Source organism: Grampus griseus, assembly GCF_964374135.1.
Source record: "Grampus griseus genome assembly, chromosome: 17".
In the NCBI taxonomy this organism is placed as follows: domain Eukaryota; kingdom Metazoa; phylum Chordata; class Mammalia; order Artiodactyla; family Delphinidae; genus Grampus; species Grampus griseus.
In genome coordinates, this window is record NC_139011.1 from 9940051 (window position 1) to 9961632 (window position 21582).

The following is a 21582-nucleotide window of genomic DNA, read 5'->3' on the forward strand; positions in this document are numbered from 1 at the left end:
ACCCTGTATAGGGCACGCATTACATTGCAGGCATCCAGGACATACTAATTGGATGATTTGAAAGAACTAAGATGTAAATGGCATGGAGTCTTTGCCCTCGAAGACTCCACACATAAAGGAAGAGATGGACATTTTAAAGGCAATAATGCAGGTGGTGAGGGCTCTGTGTAGAGTTACCCAGGTGCTGCCACAGCCCGAGTCAGCCTCCTGCCCCCATCGGTGAGTCTGGGAAGGTCTGTAGGAAGACAGCGTACCTAGGTGGCTAGTAAAGGCAGAAAACAAGAGTTAGCCTGGTTGGGGATGCTATTGCAAGGAAGGAAGGACATATCCCATCCAGGGACAGATGGTAAAAAATGAAAGCATTGAAGCGTGTGCGTCTTCGTTTCGCTTCTTCCAGAAGCATACCTTCAGACAAAGATTCGAGTGCAAGTAATTTGCTTGGAAGTGGTCCCAGGAAGCCCACCCAGGTAGACAGGAGAGTAAGAAGGAAGGTCGGGGAAGGAAAGTAACCCGTTAATGAGGCAGTATCAGACTAGTTACCTCTGTGGGCGACTGGAACTGAATCCCAGTGGAGAATTCGGACAGTGGTGTACAAAGCATCCCTCAGAGTTATCTGGCCCAAGGCGTGAAGTTGCTGAGGACTCTACACCTGTTCCCATCAGTCATTTGTTAAGAGCAGCTCCTGAGGGGGCATTGATTTCCCAGAGCTTTCAGCCTGCAGCTCATGTGGGCAGAGTGCCCTCCAGTGGCCACAGAAAAACTCCATGCAAAGAAACGCAAGGGCTGGCTGACTGCCGGACCTTGGAAGAGAGAAAGCAGACCGGGCACGTACAGCATCCGCTACAGTGGGCACAAAAAGCACAAATGCTTCGGTGTTGCTGGGACACAAGGTCCCACACAGGGAATTGCAGGCAATGAAGCTGAAGAGACAGGAGGAGGGGAGTGCAGGAATATGTGAATATGTGTCGTGCTCATGTGTCCCGGGGGCTTTGTCCCGAGGGCAGTTGGAGGGCTTTAAGAACAGGAGAGCCATGGTCAATATTGTGTCATTGAAATATCACCCTGGCTGCCAGATGGAACATGCCTTTGGATGAGATAAGACCAGTCCTGAACCCAGGACTAGGCTCTCACATTAATAGTCAAGGAGGAAAACAGGAAGGGCCTGATAGAAAGAAATGATGGGAGGGTTAGAAAAAAATATTTAGGCGACACAAAGAAACCCAGGCAGCCTTGGTAATTTGTTGAATCTGAATATGATGAGGAAGAAAGAGTCAAGGTTGACTCTGAGGGTTTCTAACTTTGATGACTTGTCAATGCTAGTGCCACCAACTGAGTCAGAGAATGAAGTATCAGGAACAGTTCTAGGTGGAGAGGAGATGCATTCAGGCGCAGCATTTATGATCTGAGGAGTGCAAGGGCAGCCCAGCACGAGACACAGGAGCTTGAAGCCCAAGGAGAACCGACTTGGAAATAGGATTTTAGGGACTCACACGTGAAAGGCTGAGAGTGAACGAGATAGCCCAGGGAAGGATGTCAACTTTGAACCACGCAGTGAGTCAAGGACAGAACCGTAGCAATCACCAACATTTAAGACAGTAGATAAGCAAAAAATAAATCCTTGAAGGGGCCAGGCACAAGGAAAACAGATGCGGTATAACTAGAAAGTCAGGAGACTTATGAACTTGGCTGTGATCACCACACCAATCTGCAAGAGCGTCCAGGAAGACTTGGACAGGGCTTCGTGTAGAGGTTTTCCCATTTTGTCTGGCAGTCTGACCTGCTCCAGTTTCATTTCGTTTCAGCCTGAGATGTGAATGGACATGGAGAAAAGTAGGAACAGGCAGCGGAGAAAACTAGTTTGAGAAGTATGGATGCGAATGAAGAGAGATAGGCTGGTAGTCAAGCGTCTGCAGGCTCCAGGGCACCTTGTACTTTTTCTTATAGGAGACACTTACAGGAAGTGGAGGAGGAGAGGAGAAAGAAAGAAGAAAGAAAAGGATCCACTGTAGGAGGACGTTGCTGAAGAAGTTAGAGGGGGATCGAGAGATGAGGAAGAAGCATTGATCTTCATCAGGAGAAGGGAAAATGCATTGTCTGGAGTTGAAGCAGAGGAGATGAAAATACAGTGAACTACCTGATTATATGAGTTTGGAACGTGAGAGCCTCAGAGACAAGATCATCTTCTGAGGGGAATCAAGCGGACAGTGAAGTTAAGGAGAGTGGTGTGTGTTGGGACTATAGCCACTGGGGAGAACAGAAAAGGAAGCTGACCGAGGAAAAAATGATGGGCAGGTGGAACTCTGGGCCCAACTGAGGCCGGAGACCATGAATTTTCAATGGTCACAGCCCCCGTGGTGACGACGCTAAGGTGTCGATGAGATGATGTCAGAGCCCCCATTCTCTGTCCTCTCTATGGGTACCTGTGCATGCCTTCAGGGGCAGGTACACACGGGGAGCGTCACTGCAGACCCTCACCTCTGATGACTGTTTCTGACTCCCTCTGTGTGTCTCTCTGTCCAGGAGCTGTATTCTCAATCCTATGATGCCGTTGGGGTGATGTTTGCCTCCATCCCAGGGTTTGCAGACTTCTACTCTCAGACTGAAATGAACAACCAAGGAGTGGAATGCCTACGCCTGCTGAATGAGATCATTGCCGACTTCGATGAGGTAAACAGAAGCCTGAGAAATTTACAATCACAAATAAGCCTCATGTTGTCGTAGCATTGTGTTGTTCATTGTAACCGATTTCTGCACTTAAAGAATTCCAGACTGCATTGTAAACACAAACAGGTATCATCTAATTTAGTTAACACAATTATCACACAAGATAAACCCTGTCTTCGCTCCTGGAGGATCAGGAATGTGAGCTTCAAAGAGGTTAGAAACTTAAGCCAATGTCACATAACTAGCAAATGGCAAAACCAGGACTTGATCGGAGGCCAGTGCTGTGCAGGCACTAGCATCACAGAGACTGGGCACTGATGGGGACATTTCTCCATCTGCTCAAATTACAATAAAACCATCAATTAGCATTTGGTCAGAGACCTAATCAAAATATAAACATACCCCAGATGGTACTTTCTTCTTCCAGTTTCCAGGAACAAGGGGGATACTCATGCTGAACTTTATTTACATCAATAGACTTAGCAGGAGTGGGTCTCTTCCCCTCTTCACACCCCAGCTTGAAGTAGGACACCTGTGTCCATCCACATGCCTAAACCTGAGACGGGAGGTTAGTGAGTGATTGAGAAAATGCCAGGGAAGAAGCCAAGCAAAAGGGTGGGTTCAGCTAACGTCTACCATCCTCAGCCTGATTTCCCAGGGAGCGCAGGAGTATAAGTGGTACCACAGAGTGGTTGCCACTGAGTCAAGCCTTTTGTACACCTGTATTGGTCAGCCATTGGCCATGGGCTGCCCTGGTGGGTATGTGTGATCTCCCAGGCATCGCCAGCCAGGGGGCTTCCAGGGCTCTTCCCGAAGAATGGGTACAGCAATACGTTGTCAGCAGCCAGCCCTGACGGCACTCTGGAGGATGACCCCATAAAGGAGAGCTGAGTTGGGTACCAACGGCATCTACTCCATCACCCTAGACAAAGTTCTCTCCCTTAATCCCCACCTTCCATCTAGACAGTCCTGTGGAGTCCCCTCACCACCTCACAGTCAAAGCTGCCCTTATCTTGCTTTAGGCCATATCGTTTCTCACCTGCATGACCACAGTCGTCTTACCATTCACCCTCCTGCATCTGACCATCACCAATCACCAAAAGCTGGAGTATTTTGTCACATTCCTTTGAAACCCAAAACCCATTGGTGTCTCCCTTTGCCAGTTCCTCAGAAGGCCACCGAGGCTTTGCACTTACTGCTCCTGTATCCTCTCCAGCCTTACCTCCCGCCATATGCCACCTGGTCCACCATCCAGCACCATCTCCCTACTTAGAAGCCATCACAAGCCCACCAGGCAGTTTCACATGCTGCTCTTTCCGCCTAGAAATGATGCCACCTTCACCGTACCCCGTCCTCTCTCCCTGGCTCCACAGCCAGCAGAAAACCTAGTACTCATTTAACAGTCCATTCAAACATCATCTCTACTGTGAGGCCTCTTCTAATCCCCCCTCTACCCAGGTAAACGTTGTCACCCTTTTTTCAATGAAAAACTTACACTCTGAAAACTCTTCCATCATAGAGCATGAAACCCTTCAGTTTACAAATCTGCCTCTTAGTTCTGGGGCAGAGACCCCTCTTACTAATCTCCACAGGTGTCTACCACATGTTGACTTTTTCCATATATAACATTTAGTTGTTGTTTATTCCTCACACCAAATCCACAGGGTAGGAATTATTAGCCTTCATTTTATAAATAAGCAAAGCTGAGATTCAGAGACACCAAGAGGGCCCACTGTCACACACCACTAAGTGGCAAAGCCAAGTTTTGCACCCAGGTCCGCCATACTGTTTGGATTTTTAATCACCATGTGCGTTGATCTTCACTTAACTGGCATTTCATGGTGCTGGTTTTGGAGTCATAAACTCAACAATGGCCGTTTTAGTTGTCCTAGGAATGAGGATGGGAGTCAAGATAAATAAGACACAGTCACTTCTTGCCTTTCATGGATTCACAGTCCAGTGAGAGAGAGAGTGACTATGAGTTCCCTTTACACAAGGAGTCAGTGGTAAGTACACGTGTATAGAGGGCCTTTCAATGTGGAGAATGGAGGGTGATTCTGTGGTAATGGTACCTTTATCCCATTCTCTGTGCTAAGCCATTAACTCGTGAAGATAAAAATTATACTCTTGGGCTTCCCTGGTGGCGCAGTGGTTGAGAGTCCACCTGCTGATGCAGGGGACACGGGTTCGTGTCCCGGTCCGGGAAGATCCCACATGCCACAGAGTGGCTGGGCCCGTGAGCCATGGCCGCTGAGCCTGCGCGACCAGAGACTGTGCTCCGCAACGGGAGAGGCCACAACAGTGAGAGGCCCGCGTACCGCAAAGAACAAAAAAAAAATTATACTCTTATGTATTCTGTTAAGTCCCCAGGCGCTCCTACTCTGCCTAGAACATAAGAGATGCTTATAACAGATGCTCACTAAAGTGACTAGTCAACTAATTAACTCATAGGAGACAGAAACCATCTGGCAAATAGTAAGGTGATGGTGGACTAGTCCGATCCAAAACATACTTCCAAATTTTTTTTTTTTTTTTTTTTTTTTTTTTTTGCGGTACACGGGCCTCTCACTGCTGTGGCCTCCCCCGTTGCGGAGCACAGGCTCCGGACGCGCAGGCTCAGTGGCCATGGCTCACGGGCCCAGCCGCTCCGCGGCACGTGGGATCTTCCCGGATCGGGGCACGAACCCGTGTCCCCTGCATCGGCAGGCGGACTCTCAACCACTGCGCCACAGGGAAGCCCCCCAAAATTTTTTTTAAAATAACTCTAGTAAAAAGCTCAATCTGACTGAAGGTTGAGACGTCAAGCTTTGTTTTATTTTAAAATCTATAGCACCGCATATCCCCAAAATTCTCACTTCCATGTTTTTAAACTGAAATAAATAAATGTGAAGTAAGTCTGTATCTTGGTGGCCCAAACTGTATCGATAGATACCCTGGAGTCTTCCCGATAAAGCGATGGGGGACAGCGCCCCTAGTGGTAGAGATGGGTGTTTGCAGAGGGAAGTAGGAGAGGCTTAGAGAAGGAATTGGTCCAGGAAGCTGAGCTCTAGACCAGGAGGAGGAAAAAGGAGAGATGGAAAGAGCTGAAAGAGGAGAGAGAGGAGAAGCAGGGACGAGAAGGAGGAAGAAAAAGAAGAGGGGCAAAGGGGAGGAAGAAGAAGAGAGGAAGCAGAGGAGAAGGAAGAAAGAAGAAAATGTAATCAACAGGAAGGGGAAAAACAAAAGGCTTTCCCTGGCTTGCCAACCCCAAGCACTGTCAGCCTTTCTCACGTGGGTCCTTGGGTCACCCAGACCTGCCTTCTTTCTTTGGGTCAAAAGAGACCCTCTAGATTCTGCCCTCACTAAGCTCCAGCCAGACCCCCTTCAGTAACCATACTGCTCTTCTTGCTGATGCAATTACCACAGGAACTTGGCTCCGAGGAAGGCTGAACATTGCCCGGAGCACATGCTCCAGGACTGGGTCTGCAACAGCCCAGCACCAGGGCTCCTCAACCCCCACCCCCGCCCCGGCCTCTTCGAAGGCTGAAGAGCCCTCTCACGTCTCGGGTCTCCACACGGACTAGAGGGTGAACAAGGGGCTGATTAGAAGCCCCACTATGACTCCAGAGGCTTTTAGCTAGAGAGTGGATAAGGTTGCCTTGTGGTTAGTAAATGAAATAGCGAAGCCTCTTGCTGCCTCCTGATCAACTTCTGAAGAGGAGGTAGCTTTGCCTGGACCTGAAGCTGGCCCTCACCCAAGTAGTTCCGAAGAGGAGAGGAAGGAAGAGTTTCCCCTTCCCCCAGGACCCTGGGGAAGTGCAGCTGTAAGCGGGCAGAGGGAGGCAGGTGGGCAGCCAAAGGCATGTCTGGATGCCCCTGCCAACCCTTTCCATGCTCCCCACCTCCTACTACACAAGCTCCACTGCTAGAAAAACCCCCCTCACTCTTCACAACTGAAATTGGAAATCACTCACTCAGGGAAGCGGTCCCAGGTGGTCCAGATTTTATCAAAATCATCCATCCTCTTTATTCCTACTCCCGGTATGGTTCCACCATAAACTTTACTAAAACTGAGCCAGGACACCTGTTAGTGTGATGATTTATCTAACATCGGACACCCCTGCCTGGGCTGTTGGTTCCGTGGTGGCTAGGACCTCATGTGTCTTGTTCATCAGACATTGTAGAAGCTCAGCCAGTAGTTGCTGAATTAGCTTCCCACGGCTGCTGTAACAAATGACCACAAAGTTAGTGGCTGGAAATAACAGCAATTCATCCTCTTATAGATTCGAGGTCAGAATCCAGAATGGATCTCACAGGGCTAATCAAGGTGTCAGCAGGGCAGTGTTGCTTCCGGAAGCTCCAGGGGAGAATTCTTTCTTTGCCTTTTCCAGCTTCTAAAGGCCCCCATCCGGCTTGGCTCGTGGCACCTTTCTCTGTCTTTAAAGCCAGCAATCATATCCCTCTGACTTCTGCTTGCTCCGTCACATCTTCTCTGCCTCCTGCCTTCCTCTTTCACTTACAAGAATGCTTGTGATTACCTTGAGCCCGTTACTGAGTCCAAGCTCATGCTGCTTGCCACACGACAGGCCAATAAATGGAGAGACGAGTTGCTGGGACAAGAAATAGCAACTTTATTCAGAAAGCCAGCAGATAGAGAAGGTGGTGGACTAGTGTCCTAAAGAACCATCTTGCCTGGGTTTGGGTGCTAGTTTCTTTTATAGAAGAAAGAGGGGGAAGTAAGGAGGCAAAGTAAAAAGAAAAGAAAGCAGTACGTTGTTACATATGTCCTGGTTCCCGCCAGACTCCGGAGGGGATGTGTTAATTTCCTCTTTCCTGCAGCCGTTCATAGGTGGGCCTGGTCAGGATGTTTCCTGTGAGCTTAAAGTAAGGTATTTTAGCTTAATCCTCAGGCATGAGAGGCAGTGTTCCTGGAGATGGGCCATTATGTATACTTTAAGCCTATAGGCAGCATCACTTTAGTGATTAACTTATAGCAAAAGCAATAGAATACAAAGGTTAAAGTAAAAGAAACGGATCTGATATGGAGTCATATTTGTTCTTCCCTATTACAAGCCCACACAGATAACCCAGGAAATTGCCCCATCACAAAATCATTCACTTAATCACACCTGCAATGTCCTTTTTACTACGTAAGGTAACATATCCATAGGTTCCAGGGACTAAGACATGGACTTTTGAGGTGGGGGGACAAGCAGAGAGAGCATTATTCTCTTAGCACAGTTGCTAAATAAGAGACCAAGGTTTCCCTTCCTTGGCGTTAAAATCCAAACTGCAGGTGAGGATGGAGGAAATGGCAAGGATGGTACCCATTCTTCCATACAGGTATTCACCATCCCTACTGTGTGCTAGGCTCTGTCTAGGTGCTGAGTAGTAAATACAAGAGGCAAAAATACCTGCCTCCAGGAATTTTACAGTTTAGTAGGAAAGATGACAATATATAAACACAGTCAGGGATAAGTGCTAAGGAGAGAAGATAAAGCAGGAAGAAGATGAGAATATGTATGTGGGGACAGGATATTGTGTTCGGTTTTGCATGGGGTGATCAGCAAGACCCCACTGGGATGACACTTGAGGAAAGACCTGGAAGAGGTGAGGGATGAGCCATGTAGTTGTCTGAAGGAAGAGCGTCCCAACAGGGGAACAGCAGATGCAAAGGTCCTGAGGCAGAAACAGGCTTGGCTTGTTAGAACCAGCAAGGAGGTCAATGTGCCTGGAACAGGGTGAGCGAAGGGGACAGGGCATGGCAGGTCTTTCAGGGCATGGTGAAAACTCTGGCTTTGACCCTGAGTAGAATGGGAAGCCACAGAGCAGGGACATGGTCTGACTTCCATTTAAACAGGATCACTCTGGCTGCCATGCTGGGAGTGTGGAGGTAAAGACTGGGATTAGGTACGTTATTGCAATACAATAACCAGGTGTAAACTAATGGTGGCTTAGACCAGGGTACTGGCAGGAAATGCTAAGATTTTTACATGCATGCTGAGAGTAAAGCCAAAAGGATGTGTTGATGGATTTGGGAATATTGGCAATTTTTTCTTTAAACTAATAAGATAGCTTTGTTTATTTCAAAGATTCTTAGAAACAGATCTAAGAGTATCTGGTCACACCCATCTCGGCACTTGGCACTTAGCCGGTGCTCAGTAGACATCTGTTGAGAGCCTGAATGTTTGATTCTCAGAGAGAAAAGTGGCTACCTCAAGGATGCTAAACCATTCCGAGGTGGTCCTCACTCTGAGCCAGGGGCCTGTTTCCAGGAGCCCCAGGCTGCCGGGAGCACAAATACCAGGACTGACACTGTTGCCTGAATCTGTTTCAGCTGCTTGGTGAAGACCGGTTTCAAGACATTGAAAAGATTAAGACCATTGGCAGCACCTACATGGCCGTGTCAGGCCTGTCACCTGAAAAACAGGTAAAGGAATGCTTTGGACTCAGCCACAGCCTATGGCAGGGACCTTACTCTGGTCAGGTTGCTGAAGGTGGTGGAGCTGTCATCACCGGGAAACCTGAGGACAGGTAGGGAGAAAATCCGATGAAGCGGACATCTAGGCATGTGCGGTACCTGTACCCCTGAGGTAAGCAGGGTCTACTGGGTGTAGTGATGCTTCCTTATGATTGAGAAGCCTCTAGTCTTCATTCTGAACCTCGCTGTTCACTAGATGAACAAAATCAGGACCAAGAAATACCCTGGTATGATTTAATTGTAGGTGTTACTAAGCCCCTGATCCCAGCCTGTTTTATTCTTACTTTTGTTTTCTCCTCCAGAAGTAATAATAATAATAGCTCTGCTTTTTTGAGAGGTGACTGTGCCAGACACTAGTGTTAAGTGGGAAACTAGCATCCACCTTCCAGGGCCCATGGCTGACTTACCTGAGATAGAGTCATGCTGGCCACACAAAGTCTTGCACCTGGTAGGTCCTCCATAAATGCTCTATGGAAATGGGCATAAGCGGCCAGGGAGAGGAATCCTCATTCCTCCTCATTCTTCTTTGCTCACTTTACAACTAAAAACCTAGAACTATTCCAAGACTATCTGAGAAGAAACCCTTTATAGTCATTAGGTACCTGTGCACATCACTCTGCCACAGGGGTCCAGAAACACATCTCCCAGGCCAAATCCAGCCCACCATCTGTTTTTTTGTTGGTTTGTTTTTTGTTGTTGTCAACATGCAGTTTTATTTTCTGAGGCAAATCACTTAACCTCTTTAAATTTAAACATTCTTATGAAATGCAAGGGTTGTCTAGTTGAACTCTATAGGTGTGCCAGTAACTCAGGACCCAAAGATGAATAAATCATATTTTGCCCTTATATTATTCACAGCCTAGGGACTGGCAGAGATGTAAATTAACAGTTGCAGGCCAGTGTGCAGTCTAAGCTAACAAATGCAAGCAAAGAGTTGGGAGAGCAAAGAAGTATAATAATATAGAGAGAGTGACCTAAGTGCTTCCAAATTACAAAAAGGATTGGTGATATTTTTGCCTCTAATAACAAATTTCATTGCAAATTGCTACACATTTCAAATCCTATACCAAGAAAATTTGAAATATCTCTTTTCAGCAATGGTCCTCTCAAATAGACACACTAATATTCTAGGTATTACCATTATGCCATATCTTTACAGGCACAGCATGTATGTAATAGTACTATCTATTGAAGACTTGGTTAGTCCTGCTTAGTAAATGTTTAACAGTTAGGGAGAGCTAAATCATTATACAACAAGTTCATTAAAATGACTTTATTATTATGGTAAAGAATCTGAGCTTTGTCAAATATTTCCAGTGTTAAAAATATACAAATAGGTTTATATTTTACAATAAAATACTATCAAAAAGTAATGACAGTTAAATCAGTTCTTAAATGGTGGGCATGGTTAGAATTTGTAGAAAGGAAGTGAAATGTGATCAAAAAGGGAATTGTGGAGGACATTCAAGATGGTGGAAGAGTAAGACGTGGAGATCATCTTCCTCTCCACAAATACTCAAAAATACATTTACATGTGGAACAACTACTGCAGAACACCTACTGAACGCTGGCAGAAGACCTCAGACTTCCCAAAAGGCAAGAAACTCCCCACGTACCTAGCCATGTGGCTGACAGGTTCTTGGTGCTCCGGCCGGGTGTCAGGCCTGAGCTTCTGAGGTGGGAGAGCTGAGTTCAGGACATTGGACCACCAGACACCTTCCGGCTCCACGTAACATCAATTGGCGAGAGCTCACCCAGAGATCTCTCTCTCAATGCTAAGACCCAGCTCCGTTCAACAAACAGCAAGCCACAGTGCTGGAGAACCCTATGCCAAACAACTAGCAAGACAGGAAGACAACCCCACCCATTAGCAGAGAGGCTTCCTAAAATCATAATAAGTTCACAGACACCCTAAAACACACCACTGGATGTGGTCCTGCCCACCAAAAAGACAAGATCCAGCCTCATCTACCAGAACACAGGCACCAGTCCCCTCCACCAGGAAGCCTACACAACCCACTGAACCAACCTTACCCACTGGGGTCGATAGCAAAAACAATGGGAACTATGAACCTGCAGCCTGTGAAAAGGAGACCCCAAACACAGTAAGTAAAGCAAAATGAGAAGACAGAGAAATACACAGCAGATGAAGGAGCAAGGTAAAAACCCATCAGACCAAACAAATGAAGAGGAAATAGTCAGTCTATCTGAAAAGGAATTCAGAGTAATGATAGTAAAGATGATCCAAAATCTTGGAAATAGAATGGGGAGAATACAAGAAACGTTTAACAAGGACCTAGAAGAACTAAAGAGCAAACAAACAATGATGAACAGCACAATAAATGAAATTTAAAATTCTCTAGAAGGAATCAATAGCAGAATAACTGAGGCAGAAGAACGGATAAGTGACCTGGAAGATAAAATAGTGGAAATAACTACAGCAGAGCAGAATAAAGAAAAAAGAGTGAAAAGAATTGAGGACAGTCTCAGAGACCTCTAGGACAACATTAAACACACCAACAGTCGAATTATACGGGTCCCAGAAGAAGAAGGGAAAAAGAAAAGGACTGAGAAAATATTTGAAGAGATTATAGTTGAAAACTTCCCTAATATGGGAAAGCAAATAGTCAAGTCCAGGAAGTGCAGTGAGTCCCATACAGGATAAATCCAAGAAGAAACACGCCATGACACATATTAATCAAACTATGAAAAATTAAATACAAAGAAAAAATATTAAAAGCAGCAAGGGAAAAGCAACAAATAACATACAAGGGAATCCCCATAAGATTAACAGCTGATCTTTCAGCAGAAACTCAGCAAGCTAGAAGGGAGGGGCAGGACATATTTAAAGTGGTGAAAGGGAAAAACCTACAACCAAGATGACTCTACCCAGCAAGGATCTCATTCAGATTCGACAGAGAAATTAAATCCTTTACAGATAAGCAAAAGCTAAGAGAATTCAGCACCACCAAACCAGCTTTACAACAAATGCTAAAGGAACTTCTCTAGGCAGGAAACACAAGAGAAGGAAAAGACCTACAATAACAAACCCAAAACAATTAAGAAAATGGTAATAGGAACATACATATCGATAATTACCTTAAATGTAAATGGATTACGTGCTCCAACCCAAAGACATAGTCTGGATGAATGGATATAAAGACAAGACCTGGATATATGCTGTCTACAAGAGACCCACTTTAGACCTAGGCGCACAAACAGACTGAAAGTGAGGGGATGGAAAAAGATATTCCATGCAAATGGAAATCAAAAGAAAGCTGGCATAATAATTCTCATATCAGACAAAATAGACTTTAAAATAAAGACTATTACAAGAGACAAAGAAGGACACTACATAATGATCAAGGGATCAATCCAAGAAGATATAACAATTGTAAATATTTATGCACCCAACATAGGAGCACCTCAATACATAAGGCAAATGCTAACAGCCACAAAAGGGGAAATTGACGGTAACACGATAATAGTAGGAGACTTTAACACCCCACTTTCACCAGTGGACAGTTCAACCAAAATGAAAATAAATAAGGAAACACAAGTTTTAAATGACACATTAAACAAGATGGATTTAACTGATATTTATAAGACAGTCCTTCCAAAGACAACAGAATACACTTTCTTCTCAAGTGCTCATGGAACATTTTCCAGGATAGATCACATCTCCGGTCACAAATCAAGCCTTGGTAAATTTAAGAAAATTGAAATCGTATCAAGTATCTTTTCCAACCACAATGCTATGAGACTAGATATCAATTACAGGGAAAAAATCTGTAAAAAATACAAACACATGGAGGCTTAACAATACACTACTAGATAACCAAGAGATCACTGAAGAAATCAAATAGGAAATCAAAAAATACCTAGAAACAAATGACAATGAAAACATGACAACCCAAAACCTATGGGATGCAGCAAAAGCAGTTCTAAGAGGGAAGTTTATAGCAATACAATCCTACCTCAGAAAACGAGAAAAATCTCAAATAAACAACATAACCTTATACCTAAAGCAATCAGGAGAAGAAGAACAAGAAAACCCCAAAGTTAACAGAAGGAAAGAAATCATAGAGATCAGATCAGAAATAAATGAAAAAGAAATGAAGGAAACGATCGCAAAGATCAATAAAACTAAAAGCTGGTTCTTTGAGAAGATAAACAAAATTGATAAACCATTAACCAGACTCATCAAGAAAAAAAGGGAGAAGACTCAAATCAACAGAATTAGAAATGAAAAAGGAGAAGTAACAACTGAAACTGCAAAAATACAAAGGATCATGAGAGATTACTACAAGCAAATATATTCCAATAAAATGGACAACCTGGAAGAAAAGGACAAATTCTTAGAAAAGCACAGCCTTCCAAGACTGAACCAGGAAGAAGTGGAAAATATCAACAGACCAATCACAAGCACTGAAATTGAGACTGTGATTAAAAATTTCCAACAAACAAAAGCCCAGGACCAGATGGCTTCACAGGCAAATTCTATCAAACATTTAGAGAAGAGCTAACACCTATCCTTCTCAAACTCTTCCAAAATATAGAAGAGGAAGGAACACTCCGAAACTCATTCTATGAGGCCACCATCACCCTGATACCCAAACCAGACAAAGATGTCACAAAAAAGATAACTACAGGCCAATATCACTGATGAACTTAGATGCAAAAATCTTCAAGAAAATACTAGCATACAGAATCCAACAGCACATTTAAAGGATCATAGACCATGATCAAGTGGGATTTATCCCAGGAATGCAAGGATTCTTCAATATACACAAATCAATCAATGTGATACACCATATTAACAAACTGAGGGATAAAAACCATATGATAATCTCAGTAGATGCAGAAAAAGCTTTCAACAAAATTCAACACCTATTTATGATAAAAACTCTCCAGAAAGCAGGCATAGAGGGAACTTAACCTCAACAAAATAAAGGCCATATATGACAAACCCACAGCCAATATTGTTCTCAATGGTGAAAAACTGAAACCATTTCCCCTAAGATCAGGAGCAAGACAAGGTTGCCCACTCTCACCACTATTATTCAACTTAGTTTTGGAAGTTTTAGCCACAGCAATCAGAGATGAAAAAGAAATGAAAGGAATCCAAATCAGAAGAGAAGAAGTAAAACTGTCACTGTTTGCAGATGACATGATACTATACATAGAGAATCCTAAAGGTGCTACCAGAAAACTACTAAAGCTAATCAATGAATTTGGTAAAGTAGCAGGATACAAAATTAATGCACAGAAATCTCTTGCATTCCTATACACTAGTGATGAAAAATCTAGAAGAGAAATTAAGGAAACCCTCCCATTTACCATTGCAACAAAAAGAATAAAATACCTAGGAATAAACCTACCTAAGGAGACAAAAGACCTGTATGCAAAAAACTATAAGACACTGATCAAAGAAGTTAAAGATGATACAAATAGATGGAGAGATATACCATGTTCTTGGATTGGAAGAATCAACATTGTGAAAATGACTATAGTACCCAAAGCAACCTACAGATTCAATGCAACCCCTACTGTACTACCAATGGCATTTTTCCCAGAACTAGAACAAAAAATTTCATAATTTGTATGGCAACACAAAAGACCCCGAATGACCAAAGCAATCTTGAGAAAGAAGAATGGAGCTGGAGGAATCAGGCTCCCTGACTTCAGACTATACTACAAAGCTACAGTTATCAAGACAGTATGGTACTGGAACAGAAACAGAAATATAGGTCAATGGAACAAGAGAGAAAGCCCAGAGATAAACCCACGCACATATTGTCACCTTATTTTTGATAAAGGAGGCAAGAATATACAATGGAGAAAAGGCAGCCTCTTCAATAAGTGGTGCTGGGAAAACTGGACAGCTACATGTAAAAGAATGAAATTAGAACACTCCCTAACACCATACACAAAAATAAACTCAAAATGGATTAAAGACCTAAATGGAAGGCCAAACACTATCAAACTCTTAGAGGAAAAAATAGGCAGAACACTCTATGACATAAATCACAGCAAGATCCTTTTTGACCCACCTCCTAGAGAAATGGAAACAAAAATAAACAAATGGACCTCATGAAACTTAAAAGCTTTTGCACAGCAAAGGAAACCATAAACAAGACGAAAAGGCAACCCTCAGAATGGGAGAAAATATTTGCAAACGAAGCAACCAACAAAGGATTAATCTCCAAAATATACAAGCAGCTCATGCAGCTCAATATCAAAAAACAAACAGCCCAATCCCAAAATGGGTAGAAGATCTAAATAGACATTTCTCCAAAGAAGATATACAGATTGCCAACAAGCACATGAAAGAATGCTCAACACCACTACTCATTAGAGAAATGCAAATCAAAACTACAATGAGGTATCACCTCACACCAATCAGAATGCCCATCATCAAAAAATCTAGGAACAATAAGTGCTGGAGAGGGTGTGGAGAAAAGGGAACACTGTTGGTGGGAATGTAAATTGATACAGCCACTATGGAGAACAGTATGGAGGTTCCTTAAAAAACTAAAAATAGAACTACCATATGACTCAGCAATCCCACTACTGGGCATATTCCCTGAGAAAACCATAATTCAAAAAGAGTCATGTACCACAATGTTCACTGCAGCACTATTTACAATAGTCAGGACATGGAAGCAACCTAAATGCCCATCGACAGAGGAATGGATAAAGAAGATGTGGCACATATATACAATGGAATATTACTCAGCCACAAAAAGAAACGAAATTGAGTTATTTGTAGTGAAGTGGGTGGACCTAGAGTCTGTCATACAGAGTGAAGTAAGTCAGAAAGAGAAAAACAAATACCATATGCTAACACATATATATGGAACCTAAAAAAAAATGGTTCTGAAGAGCCTAGGAGCAGGATAGGAATAAAGACACAGATGCAGAGACTGGACTTAAGGACATAGGGAGGGGGAAGGGTAAGCTGGGATGAAGTGAGAGAGTGGCATGGACATATATACACTACCAAATGTAAAATAGATAGCTAGTGGGAAGCAGCCGCATAGCACAGGGAGATCAGCTCGGTGCTTTGTGACCACCTAGAGGGGTGGGATAGGGAGGGTGGGAGGGAGGGAGACGCGAGAGGGAGGGGATATGGGGATATATGTATATGTATAGCTGATTCACTTTGTTGTGCGGCAGAAACTAACAATAATGCAAAGCCATTATACTCCAATAAAGATGTTAAAAAGAACTTTTTTAATAAAATAAATTTTTTGAAAAAAGGAACTGTTAGGTACAGCTGGCAACAGTGTGGGTGAATATAGAAAACATGGATTTTGACTGGGCCAGTAGCTGTCAGGGAATATATAAGTGAATCTTTGAAACCTAGATATGATTCTTTCATATAAATAATTTAATGAAGTATAATTACACCAGAGTATATAGTGTAGTTATAATTTAAAATTATCCCCCCAAAACACAAATACACAAACATATATCAAATATTGTATTTCAAGGCCTCATTGACTTAGGAGCTTCTAATGAAAATTTTAAGTATTTTCTCCCCAGCTTCACCACCTCCAAAAACAAATTTAAATGTAAATAATTAACATTGTATACGTTTTAGATTGACGTGGTGGCGATGGTAGAACGTGTAAACACTGGATGGTAGCATTAGAAGTATTGATTAAAAAATAACTTCAGTTTGGAAATACTGATAGACCATCATCCCAACTGCTATACTGGTGATCTGATGTATCCACCATCTGTTTTCGTAAATAAAGTTTTATTGGAACACAGCCACATGCATTCATTTATATTTTGCCTATGGCTCCTGTCTGGCTAAAATTGCAGTGTTGGGTAGTCATGACAAAGACCACACGGCCCACAAAGCCTAAAATACTTGCTATCTGGCCCTTTGCTGACTGCCAACCTCTGCTCTAGAGGGGCACAGAATTCTTTCACATACACAATCTCATTCAGTCCTCATGAGGTAGGCAGGGCAACTATGCTTATCCCCATTATATGGATGAGGAAACTGAGGTTCAGAGAGCAAATGTCTATGTGAAACATCTATTAAACAGACACTGTGAGTACTTCAAAGGAAATAGACATGGTTCCTAGATTGGAAACCTCACATATATGAACATAAGGGTGTGTACACACACACACACACACACACACACAAGTGAACAGCATCAACTTGAACAGACAAGGGTAGGGGTGGGGAATGGAATCTGAGAGTCACACATATTACACTCTCTGAAACAAATTTCCTGGTACCCTGTGTTTCTGGACACTGACTTAGGTGTACAGAGCTCACACACCTGCTCACTTCCCCTGAAGGCATGTGTGGGTGAGGTAGGACACAGACCAGACCCCGCTGCAGCAATGCTCCTGTTTGCCCCATGGAATGACCTCTTCTCTCATGTTTGCTACAGCAATGTGAAGATAAGTGGGAACATCTGTGTGCCCTGGCCGACTTCTCTCTCGCCCTGACCGAAAGCATACAGGAGATCAACAAGCATTCTTTCAACAATTTTGAGCTCCGGATTGGTGAGTAGCAGCTCGAAGTGTGGCACCTCGGGGACCCACTGAGCTGTCTGGCCTTGCTCTATCGAGCCCTCCCGTGCCCTGGGCATCAAGCCAGGGGAGCTTTTTCCCACAAAAGGCAGCAAATTTAGTGTGACCTGGCCAAGGACAGGCCTGTCTGGGCTTCCTCTCGCTCAAGATGCTGGAAGCCGTGGAAGGATTTTGGCCTGTGTGCAGAAACACCAAGCAACTGATAGACGACAGCCACCTGTCCTCCAACTTGTCCAGAATCCCATCCACACAAGGCCCTGATTAGAGAGGTAGCTGTCTAATCAGTCGTTTCCTCCCGTCTTCTACGTCACCAGATACTGGAGGTCAATGCATCACTCTCCCGTTCTCCTGGATAACACCCTGAGCCAAAAGCAGGATTCTGGTCCTGGGGATGTCACATGCTGACTTGAGCCAGGGACAGGCAGTTAGCTTTATAGCTCTTCACTCGGCCACACAGCTCATCCTCCTTTGGGCTTAGGTACTCCCTTGTGCAAAATGACAACAGTCACGGCTATGTAATAATAGTCATCTGCAATTTGGATAACCTGTTAATTTCTTCAGCATCTCCGCGGAGTCTGGAGGGGGCCTCCTAAAGCATAGTCTGAAAGCCCCTGCTCTAGTCCACATTCACATTCTACAGATGGGAAAACTCAGGCCCAGAGAAGGGGAGTAGCTAGCCTACAATCACACAGCCAAATGGTCATCCTGGCAGCGACTCCAGGACTTCCTGACTGAGACCAGCGACATTCTGGCGGCCAGCGTGCGGCCTAAAACAAATGTTACGGCCGTCCTCATGTCTTAGGTGTCCTCTGGCTGGCATGCCATTTTACTTTCTTGGTTCTCCCTTAGCAGCTTTCAAGTATAAAGGGTCAGGTAATACCCATGCCTGACTTGTCGGATCTAAGGAATGCCACATGCCTTTGTTCACTGGAATAAATAAGTGATATTTTTATATTTTGATCTATGGATGGGGTGCTCAGGGCTTGTTTCCAGATCTTCCAACAACCCTACATGTCCTTTCTGAAATCATTGAATACATGATTGAACTGGGAATAAAAAGCAGAACTATAACCTTGAACAAAGGCTGTGTAATTTCAGGAGGTGTTGCTGGAATTAAGGCCAACCCTTGGTGTGATACATTATTCTCCTGGTATAGTTCAGAGGTTAGAAAATCATGTTCCCAATGGGATTGAGCCTTTCACTTTGTGTTTTGGGTCTGCTGTAACCAGCTCTATGACTTTGGGCAAGTCATTTAAACCCTCTGAGTGTCAGTTTCCTCATGTGTGAACTGGGAGTTATATTATTACCTCCCCTGCCTACCTCATAGCAGTAAGAAGAGATGTGAATGGAATAGTGGTTATGGAAGGGCTCTGCAAATTTTAGGGCAATGTCCATCCTTGTGATTCCCATGCATTCTGCAAGAACTGTTTCTCGAAGTTCACAGTTCTATCTTATACGTGTGTGTGTGTGTGTGTGTGTGTGTGTGTGTGTGTGTGTGTGTGTATGTGTGTGTGTGTCTTGCTTTTCCCTCTGCCTGGAATGATCTAACTCAGATATCTGCATGGCTTATACTATCACTTTCTCTAGATCTCTGCTCAGAAAGGCCTTTCCTAACCACCATACTCCAAAATACACCCTCCTCTATTTTTCTATCCCTTTAACCTGATTGGTTTTTCTTTATCACCTTTATCATTCACTGATACTATATTGCATTTTTTAAATTATTTTCCGTCTCTCCCCAGTAGCAGGTAAGCTCCATGAGGGCTGGGGCTATGTCTTTTTTCTTTCCCACCATAGCCCCAATACCTGGAACAGTGTCTGCTTTATAGTAGATGCCTAGTCAATGTTTGCAGAATGAATGAGAAATCCTTAGTCTAGTAAAAGGAGACATATATGCCCGTGAATGTGTTTAGTGGAATACTGTCATTCCTTTAAAAAAAAGTCTGTATTTCCTAAACAAGGAGGTCTTGAAATTGTGATCTACCAAATAACCTGTGGGATTGGGGGTAAATGACAGTCCAAGCAGAGAGAAAGCCAGGGACAGAGGCACAGAGGTGGAAACGCCAGCAGATTAGGGGAACTCGAGCAGTGCAGTATGGAGACGGTGCAAAGGTGAGGGAGAGGGTGGTGACAAAAATGAGGCTGGCAAGTTAGGCAAGAGCCGGCTCTGAGAAGCCCTAGATTGTGAACCTGAGGAGCCGGGGCTTTACCCCATAGGCAAAAGGAGCTGTGGCAGGTGTTGAAGTGGGTGGTAACTTGATCAGACGTGCATCAGAGAGTCCCTCTGGTTCCAGCAGCAGCGTGGAGTCTGGTCTGCAGGAGGACAAGCAGGGATCCAGGGAGGCGTGTTAGGAGGCTGTGGCCACGGACCCAGGGAATGCTGCTGAGGACGTAGACTAAGACAGGGAAGGAAGAGGTGCTGCCCAAGCTCTCAGGGCACTGTGACCACAGAGGCAAGCGGCGATCCCAGCATCCCGACATCAGTGCCCTGTCCATCCCGCAGGCTAAGACAAGTCAGCATCCACGTGAGAGTAATAATTATTGCCTCTCGAGCACTCACTGGTTGTCTGGTAATATACCAGTGGCTTTACCTATATCATCTCATACCAGCGTCCTTTTATTATTTCCACTTGACAGATGAGAGAAGTGAGGTCCGAATCTGTTAAGTACCCAACGCAGATCACACACCTAATAAGTGACTGAGGCTGGATCTGTACCCTGCAGTTTATCCACAGAGATCACATCCTTCGTTTAAGGGTCACTGTCCCAGGCAGGGAGCGGCCCCTTCCTTGACGTCCCTCTTCTCTCATCTCTTGTTTCTCTGGTTCACCCACAGGCATCAGTCACGGCTCAGTGGTAGCTGGTGTTATCGGCGCTAAGAAACCACAGTATGACATTTGGGGCAAAACCGTGAACCTGGCAAGTCGAATGGACAGCACGGGAGTCAGCGGCAGAATCCAGGTCCCAGAGGAGACCTATCTCATCCTGAAGGACCAGGGCTTTGCCTTTGACTACCGAGGGGAGATCTATGTGAAGGGCATCAGTGAACAGGAAGGAAAAATCAAAACGTACTTTCTCCTGGGAAGAGTCCAACCCAACCCATTCATCCTGCCGCCGAGAAGACTGCCCGGGCAGTACTCCTTGGCCGCGGTCGTCCTGGGCCTCGTCCAGTCCCTCAACAGGCAAAGGCAGAAGCAGCTGCTGAATGAGAACAACAACACGGGCATCATCAAGGGCCATTACAACCGGCGGACTTTGCTGACACCCAGTGGGCCTGAGCCGGGAGCCCCAGCCGAAGGCACCGACAAGTCCGAGTTGCCATAAACGTGTTTTCTTTGGGTTTCTTTTTTTGTATTTCTTTTATATATAAAATAAATATACTAATAAAAAGGTTTAATTTTTTTTAGAACAAGGATGGTTTCGTTGGTCTTTGGATGCACTAGATCGAAGACACGATTTGAGTTTCTCTCCCGTCACAGACATTTCTTGGTCATCTCTTCCATACAAGGTTTATCGGGAAGCAAAGATAAGTAAGACCTAGTCCTTGACCTTGGGAAAGAGGGACCTGTAAACAGAGACTCAGTACAGTGGGCTCATCATTAAGCACTGCCGTTTACCGAGCGCTTGTCATGTACCTGGCACACAATAATATTAATGGATAATATTAATAGATAATATTCCTATAAACCAATATATAAATACTCTGCATTCAGAGAGGGGTAGATGCAATGAGAAATTGTGATAAAGAACTGGAGGTCGAGGACGCTGCCTGAACTGGAGGCACCGTGTCTTTGAGGACATGTTGCAAAGCATTAGCCTTAAATGATGAGAAAGAACCCATGGAACCTGGGAGAAAAGTGACCCAAGCAGAAGGACTAACAGGTACAAACGCCCTG

The 21582-nt window shown here is 44.4% G+C and overlaps 1 protein-coding gene across 3 annotated transcripts in view; it reads left to right on the top strand.

Moving 5' to 3' along the window:
- ADCY8 (adenylate cyclase 8) overlaps positions 1-21010 on the top strand; it is a gene marked incomplete at both ends in the record, with an annotated part of 217211 nt that extends 196201 nt beyond the window's left edge. For all 3 annotated transcript variants that reach the window (XM_082674757.1, XM_082674758.1, XM_082674759.1), the window contains 4 exons: positions 2521-2667; positions 8981-9073; positions 17545-17659; positions 20523-21010. In XM_082674757.1, coding sequence (XP_082530883.1) covers positions 2521-2667; positions 8981-9073; positions 17545-17659; positions 20523-21010 — 843 coding nt within the window. The remainder of the gene's footprint in view (positions 1-2520; positions 2668-8980; positions 9074-17544; positions 17660-20522) is intronic.
- Between the last annotated feature and the right edge of the window lie 572 nt (positions 21011-21582).